This window comes from Salmo trutta, chromosome 19 (genome assembly GCF_901001165.1).
Source record: "Salmo trutta chromosome 19, fSalTru1.1, whole genome shotgun sequence".
Taxonomy (NCBI): Eukaryota; Metazoa; Chordata; class Actinopteri; order Salmoniformes; family Salmonidae; genus Salmo; species Salmo trutta.
This window is the reverse complement of record NC_042975.1, coordinates 36,873,268-36,893,756: the sequence shown is the minus strand read 5'-3', so window position 1 is coordinate 36,893,756 and position 20,489 is coordinate 36,873,268. Positions and strand designations below refer to the sequence as shown.

At 44.6% G+C, this 20,489-nt stretch overlaps 2 protein-coding genes across 4 annotated transcripts; both read left to right on the top strand.

The window, feature by feature from the left end:
• The first annotated feature begins 208 nt into the window (after positions 1–208).
• On the top strand, positions 209–2,222 carry LOC115154509 (cysteinyl leukotriene receptor 2-like). The gene is made up of 2 exons (XM_029700790.1): positions 209–469; positions 840–2,222. The coding sequence occupies exons 1-2, from the start codon at positions 433–435 to the stop codon at positions 1,892–1,894; spliced, it is 1,092 nt and encodes a 363-aa protein (XP_029556650.1). The 5' UTR covers positions 209–432; the 3' UTR covers positions 1,895–2,222.
• Positions 2,223–6,919: 4,697 nt separating this feature from the next.
• ccdc61 (coiled-coil domain containing 61) lies at positions 6,920–20,385 on the top strand. 3 transcript variants are annotated; one of them, XM_029700786.1, is made up of 13 exons: positions 6,920–7,091; positions 13,490–13,667; positions 13,759–13,841; positions 14,269–14,429; positions 14,528–14,680; positions 16,186–16,393; positions 16,647–16,747; positions 16,864–17,093; positions 17,369–17,447; positions 17,692–17,895; positions 18,183–18,216; positions 18,300–18,369; positions 18,533–20,385. In XM_029700786.1, the coding sequence occupies exons 2-13, from the start codon at positions 13,520–13,522 to the stop codon at positions 18,622–18,624; spliced, it is 1,563 nt and encodes a 520-aa protein (XP_029556646.1). In that variant the 5' UTR covers positions 6,920–7,091; positions 13,490–13,519; the 3' UTR covers positions 18,625–20,385. The 3 variants fall into 3 exon arrangements, with proteins under 3 accessions (XP_029556646.1, XP_029556647.1, XP_029556644.1); XM_029700787.1 differs by lacking the exon at positions 6,920–7,091 and adding an exon at positions 12,875–13,044 and having other exon boundaries at positions 16,647–16,729; XM_029700784.1 differs by lacking the exon at positions 6,920–7,091 and adding an exon at positions 12,875–13,044.
• The last annotated feature ends 104 nt before the right edge of the window (positions 20,386–20,489 follow it).

Sequence of the window (20,489 nt, the reverse complement as noted above, 5' to 3'; positions counted from 1 at the left end):
TAAATGTGCACGAATTGGCGGGAGTCGGTGCGTAGTGGAGAGAGACCTTACTCAAGCATGTCTTCCCCACACAATGACAACTGTATAATCATTCCATTTATAAACAGTCTCAACCATGTATCAGATGTTATCTTAACTTCTCCAAAGCCACACAGCCTTGTCATAAAAACATAATTGAACAAAAAGTTGCATAGCAGTTGAATAGCCTCAGTGAAGTGTTTAAAATAGGAAATTAGGTACATTTGGACTTGGAGAGCAGCAGTGGTAGAATTGTGAACCAGCAGAGGAAGTCACGCCCTGAGTGAACACTGAAGGCATTGTAGAGGTAAATTGCACTCATTTCTCTTTGGCTTCCTCTAAACATAGCTCAAACACACATCTCTCAGTGGACACGGCCATCAGAAGACTGATTCAACAGGGTTCACTGGACTGATGACAAGTATGCAACAGTATTGGACCACAGAGAGAGGTACTGTCAACTTTCTCATGTTTATTTTTGTTCTACTATAAATTGAACATGGTAGCCACGGGACCAACACAGCGGAGAAGTTGAGCCTCACACTTAGTTGTTGTGGAAATTGACCTACTATGCTGTTTACTTTCTGCATCTACATTATATCGATGAGTCTACCTGTAATAAAATGTGAAAAATCCTTCCTGTAAAGTGGCTCTGGCTATTTTTGTTAGATTTTTACATGGATTGAAAATGACCCATTAATGAAATGCCTTAACATAATGTAGTGTTAGTTTTCCCTTTTCAGTCTCTCTATGCTGTCTTTTTACCTTCCAGCACATGCAGTACATTTTCCATACCTTTGTCTCCCTCCCTTTATTCAAAGGTCTAACTGGAGGCACAGACAATATGAGTCTGGAGTCAGGGATGAGTAATCTGGCATGTGATTGTCCCATCGACAGCTTCAAGCGCAGTGTGTTTCCTGCTGCATACCTGATCATCTTCTTCCTGGGCCTAATAGCCAACAGTGCCTCCCTCTGGGTCTTTCTGAGCATGTACAGGAGGAGGAGGAGCATCACCATGGTCAACCTGTACATGGTCAACCTGCTGATGTCTGACCTCATGCTGGTGTGCTCTCTGCCCCTCAGATCAGCATACTACCTGCTGGACTCCCATTGGCCGTTTGGGGACCTCACCTGCCGCCTGGTCTCCTACGTATTCTATATCAACATGTATGGCTCTGTCTACTTCCTGCTGGCCCTGAGTGTCCTCCGTTACCTGGCCGTATCACACCCCTACACCTTCATGAGTCTGGAGGGTGGATCCTGTGGTTGGGGAGGGTGTCTACTCATCTGGATCTTTGTGTCCCTGGCCTCTACACCCCTACTGAGTATTGGGACTATCCAGGAGGGGGAAGAGCAGACCCGCTGTCTGGAGCTGGGCAGCAGCTTGGGCACCATCATCCTTCTGAACCGTGCTGCCCTGGTGGTGGGCTTCGCCCTGCCCTTCACTGTCATCTCTGTTTGCTACATGTGTGTGCTGCTCAGCCTGAGGCAGTGTAGGGCTGGGGTGGAGGGGATGAGGAAGCCCTCTACAAGAAAGTCTTGTGCCCTTGTCATCCTCGGTCTCTGCATCTTCCTGATCTGCTTCCTGCCTTATCATGTGGTGCGAACCCTCTTCCTGGCAGCAGAGCGGAATGCTCAACTAAATGGCTGTGAGGATTCTTGCAGCTACCTCCAGGGGATTCGGAAGGCTGCCGTGGTAACGCTCTGTCTTGCAGCGGGTAACAGCTGCCTGGACCCGTTCCTTTTCTTCTTTGTGGGAGAAAATTTCAGAGATTTCTGCACGAAAAATTGTGGGAGGCAGAGGAGAGTTATTAACAACAAAGAGACACCAAGGATTCAAGAGCTGCAGCCCATAGAATTAACAGTCAATTTATAATAAACTTGACACTTTAAGCTTATCAAAAATGTTGCATTCACTTTCACATTCAAATAAAATGTACACCTAGTCTATGGATGGGTGATATGTAGTTCCTGTAGAGCCAAATTGTTTGTGGATTTATAATTATGGGACCATTGAAAATAGGTTTATGATGAGACTAGGCCTGGGTCTTCTTCAAAAATGGTGGCTTTTTGACCAGCCAACTTTTTAAAATGATTGAACTTATTTTTTTAGTTAAAACCCCTTAACATTATAAATCAACATATATTACAGCTTAATGTATTTGGATATTTTTACTACATTAAATAAAAAATGAATAAATAAATGCTTGCCTGCTGAAAATCTTTGCCAGTGCGTGTGTAGGCAACCTGCCCCTCCGAAGCATAATCTAGTACAGTGGTTCCCAGCCTTTTTCGTTTACTGTACCACCAACGGAATTTTGCTCTGCCTGGAGTACCCCTGAAGTACCCCCTAATGTGCATTTAACCAGTAAGTCTATAGTCTCATGAGTCTTCTCAAGTACCCCCTGTGGATAGGCCAAGTACGCCCAGGGGTCCTAGTACCCCTGGTTGGGAACCACTGGTTTAGTAGTATGATTCTGAAATTAGGGAGAGAGATTTTTTTAGAGAAAAATGGATTAACCTTTTCAAGTTAAGGAAACTATAGTTATCACGTTTCACATTGGATTTATTAACTACAAAAAGGTAAGACGTGTTTTTATTTTAATTCTGGTGCTGCTCTGCACACACATGCTTGTTAGCTAGCTGGTCCAACATTAAGCTAACTCTAGGAAGTTCAAAGACATTCAATGTTTTTTCATAGAAGCCGCTCTTCTGTAGGTATAATTCTGTGAGCCTAATTTAGATAATGCATGTCATAACAACAAGATGCCCAACGCTTCAAGCCAAGCCTCCTCTACCCTCTCTCTGTCTCTCCCAACCCGCAAAATGTCACTTGCATCTCGGACCCTACACTCGTCTGTCTAATTCATGTTAATAGCTTGCCTGCTTCATAGCAAGCTGCTCTATCTGAACTGATTGGTGAAGTAATTTAATGTTGAGCTCAATGTCATTTTTTAAAATTGATTTCAGAGATTTGAAAAGGAAGAGTTAGCAACGATATAAACCGTTACTTCTTTGGGGTTCAAACCGGTTCAGAACTTTATTTTGCTGGTCAGAACAGTGGAACAGAATAAAAATATATATATTTTCACAACGAAATGATTGGAAAATAACTTGGGTTCCAACCCATGAACACCAGTGACACATCTTAAGGCCTCATATGAAATGATCAAATGTATCATCAAATTGTTAACATTTGAAGAGAAAGTGCAGACTCTCCACGGGGTTTTCAAAACAGCCCCACCAACCTGGACTAACATAGTAAATGTAAATCCGTTGACACTCCAATTAGTCTGGTATGTTCGTTTCGTCAGTGGTGGAAAAAGCACTCAATTGTCATGCTTGAGTAAAAATAAAGATACCTTACTAGAAAATATATCCTGCCTATTGGTACGTTCCGTTGAGTTTTGGCATATGAGAAAAAAATAAGCAACTTTTTACCTTCAGCTAACCATCCTAAAATCTCATTAGAAATTAGGTGTAGACAAGCACCATTGTGAGAAGTGATAATCTATTTGTAATAATCATCATAATATGTGATCAGTATGACTATTAGACATAGGCAACAGATCTTGATGAGATCTGCGCCCTTCGTGGTGCTGAAAGGACAGCTCCAGGATCGTGCAATGATGTTAAAGAAATTCAATGGAACTGTAGGCTGTCCCAGTAGTCATAGGCCTGCATCTGTTTGCATTTGTTTCATTGGAGAATTATATGGAGAGTTGAACAAATTTCTCTCTTTAATACTAGACAAAAATATAAACGCAATAAGTAAAGTGTCGGTCCCATGTTTCATGAGCTGAAATAAAAGATCCCTGAAATGTTCCATACGCACAAAAAGCTTATTACTCCTAAAATGTGTTTACATCCCTGTTAGTGAGCACTTATCCTTTGTCAAGATAATCCATCCACCTGACAGGTGTGGCATATCAATAAGCTAATTAAACATTACACAGGTGCACCTATGGCACTGTGCTGGGGACAATAAAAGGACACTCCAAAATGTGTAGTTTTGCCACATAACACAATGCCACAGCTGCCTCAAGTTTTGAAGGAGCGTGCAATTGGCATGCTGACTGCAGGAATGTCCACCAGACCTGTTGCCAGATAATTTAATGTTAACTTCTCTACCATAAGTCGCCTCCAACATTGTTTTAGAGAATTTGGCAGTACGTCCAACTGGCCTCACAACCGCTGACCACGTGTAACCACGCCAGCCCAGGACCTTCGACATCCGGCTTCTTCACCTGCAGGATCGTCTGAGACATGCCACGCCAACAAGTGATGAAACTGTAGGTTTACATAACCGAATAATTTCTGCACAAACTGTCAGAAACCGTCTCAAGGAAGCTCATCTGCATGCTCATCACCCTCACCAGGTTTTTGCCCTGACTGCAGTTCGGCGTTGTAACCGACTTCAGTAGGCAAATGCTCACCTTCGATGGTCACTGGCAAGCTGGAGAAGTGTGCTCTTCATGGATTAATCCCAGTTTCAACTGTACCGAGCAAACGGCAGACCGCCTGTATGGCGTTGTGTGTGCGAGCGGTTTGCTGATGTCAAGGTTGTGAACAGAGTGCCCCATGGTGGCAGTGAGGTTATGGTATGGGCAGGCATAAGCTACGAACACAACTGCATTTTATCGATGGCAATTTTAATTAACAGAGATACCGTGTCGAGATCCTGAGGCCCATTGTTGTGTCATTCATCTGCCGCCATCACCTCATGTTTCAGCATGATAATGCACGGCCCCATGCCACAAGGATCTGTACACAATTCCTGGAAGCTGAAAACATCCCAGTTTTTCCATGGCCTCCATACTCACCAAACATATCAGGGCTGTGAGCTTTGTATCGAGCTTATAGTGCACTATGGTATTGAAGTCTGAGCTGTAGTCGATGAACAGCATCCTCACATATGCATTCCTTTTGTCCAGGTGGGTAAGGGCAGTGTGCATTGCAATGGCGATTGCGTAGTTCGTGGATCTGTCAGGGCGGTAGGCAAATTGGAGAGGGTGGAGTGTGTCGGGGAGGGAGGAGGTGATATGGTCTTTGATTAGCCTCTCGAAGCACTTCATGATGACTGAAGTGAGTGCCTCTGGTCAGTAGTCATTCAGTTCAGTTACTTTCCTTTTCTTGGGCACAGAGATGATAGTGGTGTGTATAGATGTGTGTATAGATGCCTGAGCTAGGGAGAGATTGAAAATGTCAGAGAACACAACAGCCAGCTGGTCTGCACATGCTGCTGCTTCTTTTTGTAATCCATGATCGTTAGGAGCCCCTGCCACATTCGCCTTGTGTCCTACCCGTTGAATTGCTCATCCACTTTGTCTCTGTACTTGTGTTTTGCCATCTTGATGGATCTGTGTAGTCATATTTGTACTGTTTAATTAAGGATGGGGCCCTTTTTTTCAATGTTTGCCTAAAATGACATACCCAAACTGCCTGTAGCGCAAGACCTTAAGCAAGGATATGCATATTCTTGATACCATATGAAAGGAAACACTTTGAAGTTTGTGGACATGTGAAATTAATGTAGAAAAAAATATAACACATTAGATCTGCTAAAAGATAATACAAAGAAAAAACTTTTTTTAAATCATCTTTGAAATGCAACAGAAAGGCCATAATGTACTATTCCAGGTTCGGTGCAATCTCGATTTTGGCCACTAGATGGCAGCAGTGTACGTGCAAAGTTAAAGACTGATTCAATGAACCATTGTATTTCTGTTCAAGATTTTGACCAAATGCCCAAATGTGCCTAATTGGTTTATTAATACATTTTCAGGTTCATAACTGTGCACTCTCCTCAAACAATAGCATGGTATTATTTCACTGTAATAGCTACTGTAAATTGGACAGTGCAGTTAGATTAACAAGAATTTAAGCTTTCTGCCCATATCAGATATGTCTATGTCCTGGGAAATGTTCTTGTTACTTACAACCTCATGCTAATAACATTAGCCTACGTTAGCTCAACCGTCCCGTGGAGTGGACACTGATCCTGTGGAGGTTACTATTGTCCTCGGTCTCCTTGCCCTGTCACTCTCTTTCAGTTTCCTACAAGGCTATTATTAATCCACGGTTAATTCACGGTTAATCCATTTTTTTATGAATCCGGTGACTGAGTCGACGTATTCATTGACATTTTCTCTAGAGGCAACATATTCCAGTCCATGTGATCAAAACAGTCTTAGAGCATGAATTCTGATTGGTCAGACCAATACCGTATAGCCCTGATCACCAGAACTTCCCACTTGAGTCTTTGTTTGTAGGCAGGGAGAAGCAAGATGGAGTCATGGTCGGATTTTCTGAAAGGAGGACAGGAGAGGGCCTTATACCTGTGTCAAAAAGGCATGTAGCAGTGGTCAAGAATAGAATTTCGATGTGTTGGCAATATTTTTGGAGCACAGTTCTCAAATTACTTATGTTGAAGTCCCCCGCAACAACGAATGCTGCTTCCGGGAATGCAGTCTCCAATTTGTTCAGGGTCCAATGAAGATCTTTGAGAGCCTTTGTGGTGTCTGTTTGGGGCGGGATGTACACAGCCATGGCGATAATCCCAGTGAACTCTCTCGGAAGGTAAAAAGGACAACATTTTATGACCAAGTATTCCAAGTCGGCAGAGCATGAACTCACAAGTTACTGTATGTTTCCCCTGTCACACCATGTATTGAAGTAGGGTCATGAAGTAAAGCCCCCCACCCTTGCTCTTGCCAGAGAGAGCCCACTTCCTAACCCACTGGTTGTATAAAATCCATCTGGATGTCGGAGGAATGCCAAGTCTCAGAAGAACAGAGTATGTTGCAGGATCTAATGTCCCTCTGGAAGGAGATCCTCGCTCTGAGTTCCTCAAGTTTGTTGATTAATGATTGAACATTGGCGAGTAGTATACTCGGTAGTGGAGGACGGGTCACCCGGCATCTTAATCTTACTAAGATCCCGCCACATCTGCTTCTCCATCTGCATCTTCGCTTCCTACTCTCCGGTAGGACTCCTAAGCAGCTCGGCTCCTCGTCGAAGAAGCTAGCCCATTGTTCTGCTGTCTCAGGGAATTTGGGGAGGTCGGGTGGACGGTGAGTACCCAGCGATTTGTATTCCAAAGGTTCTACCTGGGTGTATGTAGTAATGCAGGAAACAAACTGATTAAGAAAATGAGAGAAAAACACTAGAAAAAAACACTAGAAAAAATAGAAACCTGCAATGTTTTATCGGAGCTCAAGGTGAGGTCCCTCTGTCGGCGCCATCTTAGCTCATAGATCTGTTCCTATTCTTAAGTTTAGTTTCTGCATCTTTTGTACATCAGCTTCAAAATGATAAAAATATAATATTTGTGATTATTGAAAATATATTTCACAGCGGTTTAGATGGAACAATGATTCTCTACATTATACTTGCTTGTTTTGTCACATAAACTGAAATTAGGCAAACTATTAGAATTTTAGCAATCAGGAAACGGTGGAGAAATGTCTGCATATTGCATCTTTAAACACTTTTATATATAAGCACCATGGCATGAGATTGAGGTTCCATCTTGAAACAGGCATATATCTTAGTTTACATGAATGAAATCCAATATGCATTCATATCTATTCCTGTACTGCATGGAGAGTTGGCACTGAATGCATAACTGACACAGCAAAAGTACCTGAGCTCAGTATTCTCAAGACAATACAGCTCAGATTCATTGTATTTTATGAGCATGCATCCAATAGCTTATGTGACGAAAAAAAAGCTAATTACGTTGACATTTTGGTCATTTAGCAGAGACTCTTATTTTGAGCAACTTACTAGTCAGTGTGATATTGGTGATATGGATTTATCATTATTATATTATCATTATCCATTTTGACAGCTTATCAAATCAAGTCAAACTTTATTTGTCACATGCGCCGAATACAACAAGTGTAGACTTCACCGTGAAATGCTTACTTACAAGCCCTTAACCAACAGTACAGTTCAAGAAGTGTAACGGCTGTCTGAGGAAGAAGTGGACCAAAATGCGGCGGAGTTAGGGTTCGTCATATTTAATTAAACGAACACTATGCAATTTACAAAACAACAAAAACTGACAGCCAACACAGTCCTGTCAGGTACAAGCACAATGACATGAACAATTACCCACAACCCCACAAGGCAAAGTAGGCAACTTATGTGTGACTCCCAATCAACCACAACCCTCTACAGCTGTGCCTGATTGGAAGTCACACGGCCAAAATCAATGAAACAATAAAAAACACACACTCCCTTCTGCCACGTCCTGACCCAACTACCCCCTCTACTGGTCAGGACGTGACAAGAAGAAGAAAATATTTACCAAGTAGGCAAAAATAAAAAGTAATAATAAAAAGTAACACAATAAGAATAACAATAATGAGGCTATATACAGGGGGCACCGGTAACGAGTCAATGTAAATTGTCCGGTGGCGATTTTTATGAATTGTCCAGCAATCTAATGGATTGGGGGTAGAAGCTGTTGAGGAGCCTTTTGGTCCTAGACTTGGTGCGCCGGTACCGCTTGCCGTGAGGTAGCAGAGAAAAAAGTCTATAACTTGGGTGACTGGAGTATTATATAGGTCCTGGATGGCAGGAAGCTTGGCCCCAGTGATGTACTAGGCCATCCGCACTACCCTATGTAGCGCCTTACGGTCAGATGCTGAGCAGTTGCCATACCAGGCTGTGATGCAACCGGTCAAAATGCTCTGGATGGTGCAGCTTTTTCTCCAAAAAGAAGGCGACTCAATTAACACCCCATTGACAGGGCAGTTGTGCGATAAACTCCTGGTAGACGCTGCACTTCCCAAGAGTCACGTGTATCCCCTCTCACAGGCGGAGACGGCGGCTATGGAAACATATGTCTCCAAATCCCTGCGTCAGGGGTACATTCGGTCCTCCACTTCACCCGCCTCCTGAAGTTTATTTTTTGTGAAGAAGAAGGAGGGAGGTCTGCGCCCGTGTATTGACTACCAAGGCCTAAATCAGATCACGGTGAGGTACAGTTACCCGCTATCTCTTATCGCCAGTGCGATCGAGTCAATGCACGGGGCACGCTTCTTCACAAAATTGGATCTCAGGAGCGCTTACAACCTGGTGCGTATCCGAGAGAGGGACGAGTGGAAGACGGCACTATGAGTACCTCGTCATGCCGTACGGGTTGATGAATGCAACATCAGTCTTCCAGGCCTTTGTTGACGAGATTTTCCGGGACCTGCACGGGCAGGGGGTAGTGGTGTATATCGACGACATTCTGATATACTCCGCTACACGCGCCGAGCATGTGTCCCTGGTGTGCAGGGAGCTTGGTCGACTGTTGGAGCATGACCTGACCATCAAGGCTGAGAAATGTCTGTTCTTCCAACAGTCCGTCTCCTTCCTAGGGTACCGCATTTCCACGTCAGGGGTGGAAATGGAGAATGACCGCATTTCAGCCGTGCGTAATTGGCCAACTCCCACCACGGTAAAGGAAGTGCAGCGGTTTCTAGGGTTTGCCAACTACTACCGGAGGTTTATCCAGGGTTTTGGTCAGGTAGCAGCTCCCATTACCTCACTGCTGAAGGGGGGACCGGTGTGGCTGCAGTGGTCGGCTGAGGCGGACAGGGCTTTTGGTCACCTGAAGGCTCTGTTGACCTCGGCTCCCATGCTGGCTCATCCGGATCCCTTTTTGGTGTTCATAGTGGAGGTGGACGCGTCTGAGGCTGGGATAGGAGCCGTGCTCTCTCAGCCACCAAAGCTCCCCCCTGTGCTTTCTTTTCAAAGAAACTCAGCCCGGCGGAGCGTAACTATGATGTGGGGGACCGGGAGCTGTTGGCTGTTGTCAAGGCTCTGAAGGCTTGGAGACATTGGCTTGAGGGGGCTAAACACCCTTTTCTCATCTGGACTGACCACCGCAATCTGGAGTACATCTGGGTGGTGAGGAGACTGAACCCTCGCCAGGCAAGGTGGGCTATGTTCTTTACCCGTTTTATTTTCACTCTATCCTACAGACCAGGTTCCCAGAAAGCTAAGGCAGACGCACTGTCCCGGATGTATGACACAGAGGAGCGGCCCATGGATCAAACTCCCATACTTCCGGGTCTCTTGCCTGTTGGCACCGGAGGTGTGGGAGCTGGACGCGAACATCGAGCGGGCGTTACGCACAGAGCCCACTCCCCCCCAGTGTCCAGCTGGGCGCCTATACGTTCCGTCTGCTGTCCGCGACCGTTTGATCTATTGGGCCCATACGTCACCCTCCTCTGGTCATCCTGGCATCGGTCGGACGGTGCGTTGCCTTAGTGGGAAGTACTGGTGGCCCACCTTGGCCAAGGATGTGAGGGTTTATGTTTCCTCCTGCTCGGTGTGCGCCCAGTGCAAGGCTCCCAGGCACCTGCCCATAGGGAAATTACAACCCCTACCCGTTCCACAATGGCCGTGGTCGCACCTGTCGGTGGACTTCCTGACGGATCTTCCTCCCTCACAGGGTAACACCACGATCCTGGTCGTTGTGGATCGGTATTCTAAGTCCTGCCGTCTCCTCCCTTTGCCCGGTCTCCCTACGGCCCTACAGACTGCGGAGGCCCTGTTCACACACGTCTTCCGGCACTACGGGATGCCTGATGACATAGTTTCTGATCAGGGTCCCCAGTTCACATCCAGGGCCTGGAGAGCGTTCATGGAACGTCTGGGGGTCTCGGTCAGCCTCACCTCAGGTTTTTACCCCGAGAGTAACGGGCAGGTGGAGAGAGTTAACCAGGATGTGGGTAGGTTTCTGCGGTCATATTGCCAGGACCGGCCAGGGGAGTGGGCGGCATTCATCCCCTGGGCAGAGATGGCCCAAAACTCGCTCCGCCACTCCTCCACTAACCTCTCTCCTTTCCAGTGCGTACTGGGGTATCAGCCGGTTCTGGCACCGTGGAATCAGAGCCAGATTGAAGCTCCTGCGGTGGACGAATAGTTTAAGCGCTTGGAGGAGCCCTGGGACGCCGCCCATGTGCACCTACAACGGGCCGTGAGGCGGCAAAAAGTGAGCGCCGACCGCCACCGCAGCGAGGGTCTGGCTCTCGACCCGAAACCTGCCCCTCCGCCTGCCCTGCCGGAAGCTGGGTCCGCGGTTTGTGGGGCCATTTAAAGTCCTGAGGAGACTGAACGAGGTATGCTACAGGTTACAGCTTCCCCCAGATTATCGTATTAACCCCTCGTTCCATGTGCCTCTCCTCAGGCCGGTGGTGGCTGGTCCATTCCAGGAAGCTGAGGTGCGGGAGGTTCCTCCGCCCCCTGTGGACATTGAGGGGGCCCCGGCGTATGCTGTTCGAGCCATCCTGGACTCGAGGCGTCGGCAGAGGGGCCTTCAGTACCTCGTGGAGTGGGAGGGGTACGGCCCGGAGGAAAGATGCTGGGTGCCGGTGGAGGACGTCCTGGACCCTTCGTTGCTGCGGGATTTCCACCGTCTCCATCCGGATCGCCCTGCGCCTCGTCCTCCGGGTCGTCCCCGAGGTCGGTGTCGGCACGCTGCTGGAGCCGCGCGTCAAGGAGGGGGGGTACTGTCACGACTTCCGCCGAAGTCGGTCCCTCTCCTTGTTCGGGCGGCGTTCGGCGGTCGAAGGTCACCGGCTTTTCTAGCCGTCGCCAATCCATTTTTCATTTTCCATTTGTTCTGTCTTTGTCTTACACACCTGGCTTCACTCAACTAATTACTTGTTTATTATTTACCCTCTGTTCCCCATGTTGTGTTTGTGAGTGATTGTTCGTTGTATTCGGTCCATCTTTGTGGGCTCGTGATTTTCCTTGTATATTTGTCTTTTTTGAGTAAAGACTTTGATTACGCATATCTGCTGTCCTGAGCCTGACTCTCTACACCAGCTACACATAGGGCCATTACACAATGATAGATTCTTGCAATGCTTTTACTGTAATAGAGATGTTTCCACCCCTACTGTACTCTTGTCCACGCTGGTCTGCGAACCCACAATCTTCTGGCCCACAGGCCTGTGCGCTTTTAAAATGAATGCATTCCCATGTAATTCCTACAGGGCGAAAAACAGTTTCTAAAACTGCATAACTAAGGCTTCCGTCTGTCCAATAAGTGAGGGTAAATGGTAGACATGTTCTCTGCCATCCACTTTATGTTTTAGTTATTAGTAACCAAAAACCTGATCTAATTTGCATAGTCATACTGAGTTTGCAGCAAATTTGCAGCAAACAGTAGAATGTTCTCCACTAGTTTCCCAGAATTGTTTGCCAGAAGTTCACAAGTCGCTGCAAATCTGCCGCAACAGTTGGCAACAAAACTAATTTGCATGTGATAATATGAACTCGCAGCAAATTGGCCAAAGGTTGCCACAACTGTTTGCCAGAAGTCAGTTTTCTCTGCTCTAGGCCTACTTTAGTTCAAGGACAGCGTGCCTGCCTGGTGATCCAGATACACTCACTTTGGAGGACTGACTCATTCTAGTTCTGTGCTTGTATCACAGTATTAAACACACACAAATACAATAACAACTAAGGCACTCATGAATTATTAACATGTTTATTAATTCACTCTTCACTTCCCTGACATGAGCTGCAGGTATTACAGGGTTATAATAAGATGTGTGCGTGTTGCAATGAAGTAATTCCTACTGGCCAAAAGTGCCCCAACCGCTAACTGCATCTTTTCTGGTTCGTTGAGGATTTACATTCACAAAGCCGTGTCGTTACCATGGGGCTCAGCATCACATCCACTGAAGGGCCTCGGAAGCTGATGTTGAGCACGGGCGATACCGTCACAGCTTTTACATATTGACGGTAGCTCCACCCAATCAGACTTCCTTGTATCTTATTTTCGACCAATACATTCAGTTGACATTGTGTAGGGGGCGGTAGTTATAGATTCTCTGTTATTGAACCGCTACATTCAACAGTGGCGGCGGCTTCCAATCTGTCAGGTATCGAAAAGAAGTGTACTCGTTCATGTCAGAGACACGATTTGACTTCATTGGATATATTTTATTTTAAGAATTATAATGCTCTCCAAGGTGTAGGAATTGGGTTCCGTTTTCGAGCACATCACCACAGGTATGTCTCTAACCTTAGCAGAGTACTGTAAGCTAACGTTAACACGTTACTTAGCTAGCTACGTGATATAGAAGCTAGCTAGCTAACAAGCATTTACCAACACAGAATAGCCAAAGTGCCAGTTTGTAGTGGAATTATGCTATCATACGGTATGATAGTTAGCACTGCAGAAAACATAATTTTGTTTCCTAGCCATATCGCTAGCTAGTGTGTAGCTAACCAGATGTTGTTGGCTAGCTAAGGTCTTGCCGGCTAAACTAGCCATCGTTAATGCAAAGAGACACTATTATCTTCATCTGTGGTTTCAGTACCTGAAGCGCACTGATTATAGCTCAAGTTAGTTACTCAGTACTTACTAGGCCTACATTTAGTTTGTCGACATTGATGGCTGTGGTGTGCATGTGTAAGATGTTGTGATTGATGGACTGTCTCTCTTGTAACTTAGGTCTGTGGACATTGCGACCCAAGCAGAGAGATGGAGGCGGGCTCAGTGGTGCAGGAGGACATTACATTCCGAGGAGTGGAGTTTGCTGTGAAGATAGAACTAAAAGAAGGATTGCTAATAGTCGAGATCTCTGATGCAATGACAGCTGACCAGTGGAGGGGTGGGTTTGACCCAGCATGTAAGTGAAGCATTGTGAAATGACATAGTTAATTTACATGGATATTATAGACATTACTATTTATTATTATAATGTTTTCATTGTGTCCCAGACATCGAAGACCTAACTCGCAAAACAGGCAACTTCAAGCAGTTTCCCATCTTCTGCAGCATGTTGGAATCTGCTGTTAGTAAGGTTAGTCTGCGAGGCAGTAAAGGAAGCTAAAACATGTTTAAAAGTGTTCTGATTAGGGTGAGTATAATTTGTGGAACGTTTCAACAGGAATCGGTTCCAAAAACATTGTAAAGTACAAGATTGCCAACAAAATTTGCCTAGCTAACTAGCTGCCGAATAGGCATCAACTCACCACGTAGCTTATTCTTGATGTTTGTCCACCGGCTACCAGAGTGAGGACAGACATTTTTTGGGATAAACGTTGGGAGTGAAAAAAGTATTTAAATAGCCCACGCACTACCCGGTATCTTATTCTGCAGCTATACAACTTTGTATGCGTTGTTTGTTGGCAGCCTTGTTATTTACAACGTTTTTGCAACAGATTCCTGTTGGAACGTTCCACAAATTATACCCACCCTTCTGATTATGGTGCATGCTTTTTCTTCAGACTAGTGAGTCTGTTACCCTTGACCTCTTGACCTATGCTGACCTGGAGCTCTTGCGGAACCGGAAGGCTGGAGTCGTTGGTCGTCCCCGAGCCCAACAGCAATCTCCTAACCTCAGTGCCAAAAGATACCTAATTCTTATCTACACTGTGGAATTTGACAGGTTTGTCTCTCTTTTAGTGATATCACTACCATAAGCTTGACTCAAACTCTGCTTGAAATGTACAACTGCGAAATTGCCATGTTAACCTTTCCCTGCAGAATCCACTACCCCCTGCCCCTGCCCTACCATGGCAAGCCTGACCCTGCTGCCCTGCAGAAGGAGATCAGAGCCCTGAAGACTGAGCTAAACGCCCTGGCCAACCATGCAGGTCACAAACCAGCAGAGCCAGAGATACGCCGGCTACGGGCAGAGTAAGTTATGATTTATTACACTGTATCAATCAGGACAGTCTGTGTTGTTTTCTTCAGGTTGTGGATAGGGAGCAGTATTTTCACGGCCGGATAAAAAACGTACCCGATTTAATCTGGTTACTACTCTTGCCCAGAAACTAGAATATGCATATAATTAGTAGATTTGGATAGAAAACACTCTAAAGTTTCTAAAACTGTTTGAATGGTGTCTGTGAGTATAACAGAACTCATATGGCAGGCAAAAACATGAGAAGATTCCTTACAGGAAGTGGCCTGTCTGACAATTTGTAGTCCTTCTGTTGCATCTCTATCGAAATTACAGCATCTGTGCTGTTACGTGACACTTTCTAAGGCTTCCATTGGCTCTCTAAAGCCTTCAGAATGCGGAATGACGTGTCTCCTGTCTCTGGGCAAAGTACAGCAGCAGAGTTTGTAACTGGTCTGCCTGGGGACAGTGCGCGTTCACGAGACCTCGCCATTTTTTTCTTTCACTCTTTGAATGAATACAATGTTGTCCGGTTGGAATATTATCGCTATTGTACGAGAAAAATAGCATAAAAATTTATTTTAAACAGCGTTTGACATGCTTCTAAGTACGGTAATGGAGTATTTTGAATTTTTTTGTCACGAAATGCGCTCGCGCGTTACCCTTTGGATAGTGACCTGAACGCGCGAACAAAACGGAGGTATTTAGATATAACTATGGATTATTTGGATCCAAAACAACATTTGTTGTTGAAGTAGAAGTCCTGGGAGTGCATTCTGACGAAGAACAGCAAAGGTAATCCAATTTTTCTAATAGTAATTCTGAGTTTAGGCTGCCCCGACGTTGGCGGGTCTGAATAGCTAGCCTGTGATGGCTGAGCTATGCACTCAGAATATTGCAAAATGTGCTTTCGCCGAAAAGCTATTTTAAAATCTGACATAGCGTTTGCATAAAGGAGTTCTGTATCTATAATTCTTAAAATAATTGTTATGTATTTTGTCAACGTTTATCATGAGTAATTTAGTAAATTCACCAGAAGTTTTCGGTGGGTATGCTAGTTCTGAACATCACATGCTAATGTAAAAAGCTGGTTTTTGATATAAATATGAACTTGATTGAACAAAACATGCATGTATTGTATAACATAATGTCCTAGGAGTGTCATCTGATGAAGATCATCAAAGGTTAGTGCTGCATTTAGCTGTGGTTTTGGTTTTTGTGACATATATGCATGCTTTGAAAATGGCTGTGTGACTTTTTGGCTGGGTACTCTCCTGACATAATCTAATGTTTTGCCTTCGCTGTAAAGCCTTTTTGAAATCGGACAATGTGGTTGGATTAACGAGAGTCTTATCTTTCAAATGGTGTAAAATAGTCATATGTTTGAGAAATTGAAGTTATAGCATTTTTAAGGTTTTTGTATTTCGCGCCACGCTCTACCATTGGATATTTGGCGAGGCGTTCCGCTAGCGGAACGTCTGTCCTCATTAAGGGCCCTGACTGTTCTGTCTGTTGTTAGACTCACGTTGGTGAGAGAGGAGAAGGAGGCCCTGGCCAAGGCTCTGGAGCGTCTGCAGTTAGTGGGGTCTGGTTCCACCCCTGGAGGAGGGGCTCAGGGGCTGAGAGAGGTGGTCAGGAGTTTAGAGGACCAGCTCCTCAGAGAGAGGGCCAAGAGTCAGCGCTCAGCCAGCAAGAGGAGCCAGGAGCAGCACCTCCTACTGGAGCAGGTTGGTCCTTGTTTGCATCATATTTCAAATAAGTATGTACTCTAACTTTTATAACTTTGAATAATTTAGAATGCCTGGCCTTCAGTTGATTTAAATCATGTAGTAACATAGATTCCTGCATATCAAAAAAATGTATTGTGTGCATGTCAACACTTGGAAGTAGTCATTTTTGCGCCATTATAAGTAGGATTTCTTGGAGCTGATTCCATTGTTCAGCTGGTAGGCTAATTCTGACGTTTCCTGTCTCTCCTAGTTGGAGGAGCTAAGGGCATCGGAGCGAGCTCTACGGATTCGCGTTAAGAGTTTGACCAATGAACTGGCGTTGCTAAGACGAGGGTTAGTCAATCTAAGCATGTATGTCTTTCCTTTTTCTTTCTCTCTTTCACTTTCACTCACTCCCACTTACTCACTCACTCCTTACGACACTCTCCCTGTGGCTAATGTTGTATACTATGTGTGTCTGTTTTTAGTAGGGTGACCAGTGGGGTGACCCCTGCCCTCTCTGGGTGCAGTGCCTCACGGGGTGATGGGGAGATCAGGCGTTCACTGTCCCGGGAACGTTGTTTGGGACGTGTTGTAGTTCGGGCTCGCTCAGGGTCCAGAGAGAGGACAGAAGAGAGGGGTCGGAGGTCAGAAGGCCAGAGACCAGACTCCTCAGGGCCCCGCACGTATGTCTCCAGACCCTCACCTTCTCCCACAGGTATCTTGTTTTTTCTGTCTCTATAGGAGTTTGGAGTTGACTGGTAATTCAGCTTCATTGTATTGATTGTTTTGACTTGGTGTAAATTTGGTAATGAAAAGGATACAATTAAAGTTGACACCACCAAGTCTGAGTAAAGCTATCAGCTTGATTAACTGCTTGATCTGCTATCTTCAAGGAAAAATCCACTCAATCTTTTGGTAACAAAATATAGTTTGAGTGGATTTTCCCTTTAAGTATGAGCTCCCAGCCAATCCTGTCGTTCCTGTTTTCAGGTTCGCGGACGCCACGCTTTGACCCCACTGCATATATCCAGGACAGACAGCGCCGACTGAGAGAGGCGGAACTCAAAAAGTCAGCCTCATCTCCCTCTATCCATTTCATTGTCATAACTGTATCTGCAGTGCAAGCTTCTGCCAATTATAACAGTGTATTTTGCATGTGAGACACTGGTATAGTGATTTTCATGTGTTGAAATGCTCAAGGATTTCAAATGGCAACCCATTTTATCTTATGCTAATAGGAAAACCAATACTGAGTGAAATGTTTCCTGTAATCATGACTTAACTTGGCCTCCTGTGTTCTCTCTCTCCGTCAGCCAGAGAAAGGTCAGAAGAGAAATGTTAGCGTCACCTGTTCTGGAGAGGGGCCTAGAGAGGGGGCGGTCTCGGTCCAGGGAGGCTTATCCCCAGCTGACCAGGGCAGGCAGTGGGAGCAGAGGGAGGAGCTTATCAATTGAGAGTAGGAGAAGCAGACAGTCCTCTGAGAATTCATTGGTGGAGTTGGATGAGCTGACATTCAGGTAATTTATTACATTTTAGTCATTTAGCAGACGCTCTTATCCAGAGCGACTTACAGTAGTGAGTGCATACATTTCATACATTTTTCCCCGTACTGGTCCCCCGTGGGAATCGAAACCCACAACCCTCGCGTTGCAAACGCCATGCTCTACCAATTGAGCCACATGGGACCACTTATGCTTTATCACATGGTATTACAATCCAAACTGGGTTTGTTTAAGTAAGTGAGAGATGTTCTGTTGCTTTACTGCGTGTCACAGACAGTTCCTCATTTTGTTCTATGTTTCAGAGGAAGGAAGCAGACCTACAATGGTCCAACCATGGTGAGTGTGGTGTTATTTTTACAGCTTGTGATAGACCTTGATTTAACATATTTGTGTTGAGTGACAGTTATTTATTTTTGTAGCCCAGAGGAAGACATTTGACCAGGAAGCCCCATTGTAGCACTCCCACACACAGGATACGATCAGACAAAGGTAACCAATCAATGCCTACTCTTCAATCTAAAGTTTAATCAGAGTCAGTTAGCTAAAGAAATGAATGTACTTTTAATATGAGCCCTGGTGACACATTCTGTGTGTGAACCTTGCGGAAACCAATGATTTACCATTGTCTGTGCCATGCTTGTCCTTTACCCAGAAGGCTCCATAGATGGGGCTGACCTGTCAGAGATCGATGTCCGGCTGCAGGCCCTACAGGACTACATGAGGGACCTGGACACGGGACACTAAATCCTAGGCAGGAAAATTTGTTCAACGACTTCCCTGTGCTGCAAACTTAGACCAAGGACTACTACTATTGGAGTCGACACTGTGACTAAACAAGATCACTGCACTACACTGTGATATTTTAGCACACAAGCACACATTATCAGCCGATAGGCTTATGCAAGTGCAAACACAGATGAATGCACACACTGCTTATTTTGTCACCCTCTGGGAGACGGTGCCTGATCTGTGGATAAAGATACCACTGTGAAGGCTGTTAAGCCACTGTTAGTGTATTGAACTGAGGAGTGACTGGTTTTATACTATGGTTTTATAATTTATGCATTGTGTCTGTTGATGTGACTGTAATACCCCATTCCCCCCCCCCCTTTTTTTTACGAGTGATTGATGAATGTGATTTGAGATGTTTTAGTCTGTAAATATAACTTTATTTTAAACATTCTGGGGGGGTGGTTGCTTTTGGTGAGAAGTATCTTTTTTTGAAAAATGTTTTTATATATAAATGAAATCTTGTTTCTCATTTAATTTTATTGAAGAAATGTCCACCCATGTTCTATTATCATTACTTCCTGTCTAGCTGTGTGTTATGACTTGATGATGGGGGTAATGCTGAGTGTCTGTTCAAATGTTTTGGCCCATTGGATCAGAGATGGATTTTCACCAAGTGCTGCATGAGGATTTATTGCATTGTTTTTGTGCCATTACTTTTGTAATTGGTATTTAGCCAAAATCTTTGTATTTTTTTCTACTTTTACTAGACATATCATCTCTATTAATCATCACTGCAGCAGCTTTGTCTCAGTAATGTGGTGTGAGTGAGTGCACCGTGTCCTCCCCCTCTGCAGTAGAGTTGGTTGGTTGGTTGGGCTAAAGGTTCCTCCCTAGGGCTTTACTCAAAGGGCTGCAGCTCCACTACAGCTGACTGAGTCTCATTAATTAATAGCTAACCTACCCGGCCTGGACCCTTCCTCTCCGGGGTGAGCAACTGGGCTGCAGGAACAGCTGCTTCCATCTGCCCTACTGTAGGAGGATGAGAATACTGGAGGGAGCTGAGAGGCTTTTTGTGCCGTTTATAGATTTTTACCTCCGCTGCTAATAAAATGTAAGATGATTTCCACTTAACTAAACACCATCTATCAGAATTAAAGCCAGGCACCAGAGGCTGAAATGTACCTATCAGTTTTGGGATTTGTTGGTATTTTGTTACATTAATATTAGTATTTCCAAAATGTAAAAAACTTAATGTATATTTTCTTTAGATTATCAAACTGCTGTCAACAGTTTTATGAATTCTAACCACTTTGAAATGGACATGCATCAATACTTTCAAAGCTCACTATGTTGAATTACACATAATTTCAAAGTCCATTTCATAGAGAATTTACAAACTGGACTACATTTAGTAACTTACTTTGAAGAAATGAGGATGTGTCTACATAAGCTTTTAGTGTTTGGTAGGCATAATTCAGTGTACTTGTCTTTAACTGCCATTTCCCGAAAGTTAGACTTCCCACACGCCAACAAATTTTTCTCAGCTTCAGAAGCATCTGCTTTTACCAAATTTATATTGGGGGGTGTGTTTCCACAATCTGCTGAACAAGTCTGGTCCTGGAGTGTCTTAACAAAATGAAACAAATATAGTTAGGCTGCCTTCATCCAGTGTCCAGAAAAATGCATTTGTGTTGTTTGGAAATATGCACATATTTAATGAGATCGCCTCATTTGCATATTTTAATAAAAATTTTCTGAAATATTATACAAAAAGGTATTATACTTGTCTACATTCAACTGGGACAAGTTTGTGATATGATTGAGTGAAAAAAATCCCTATTAGGGTTTCGTGCCTGGCCTTAAAAGGATCAAATCAC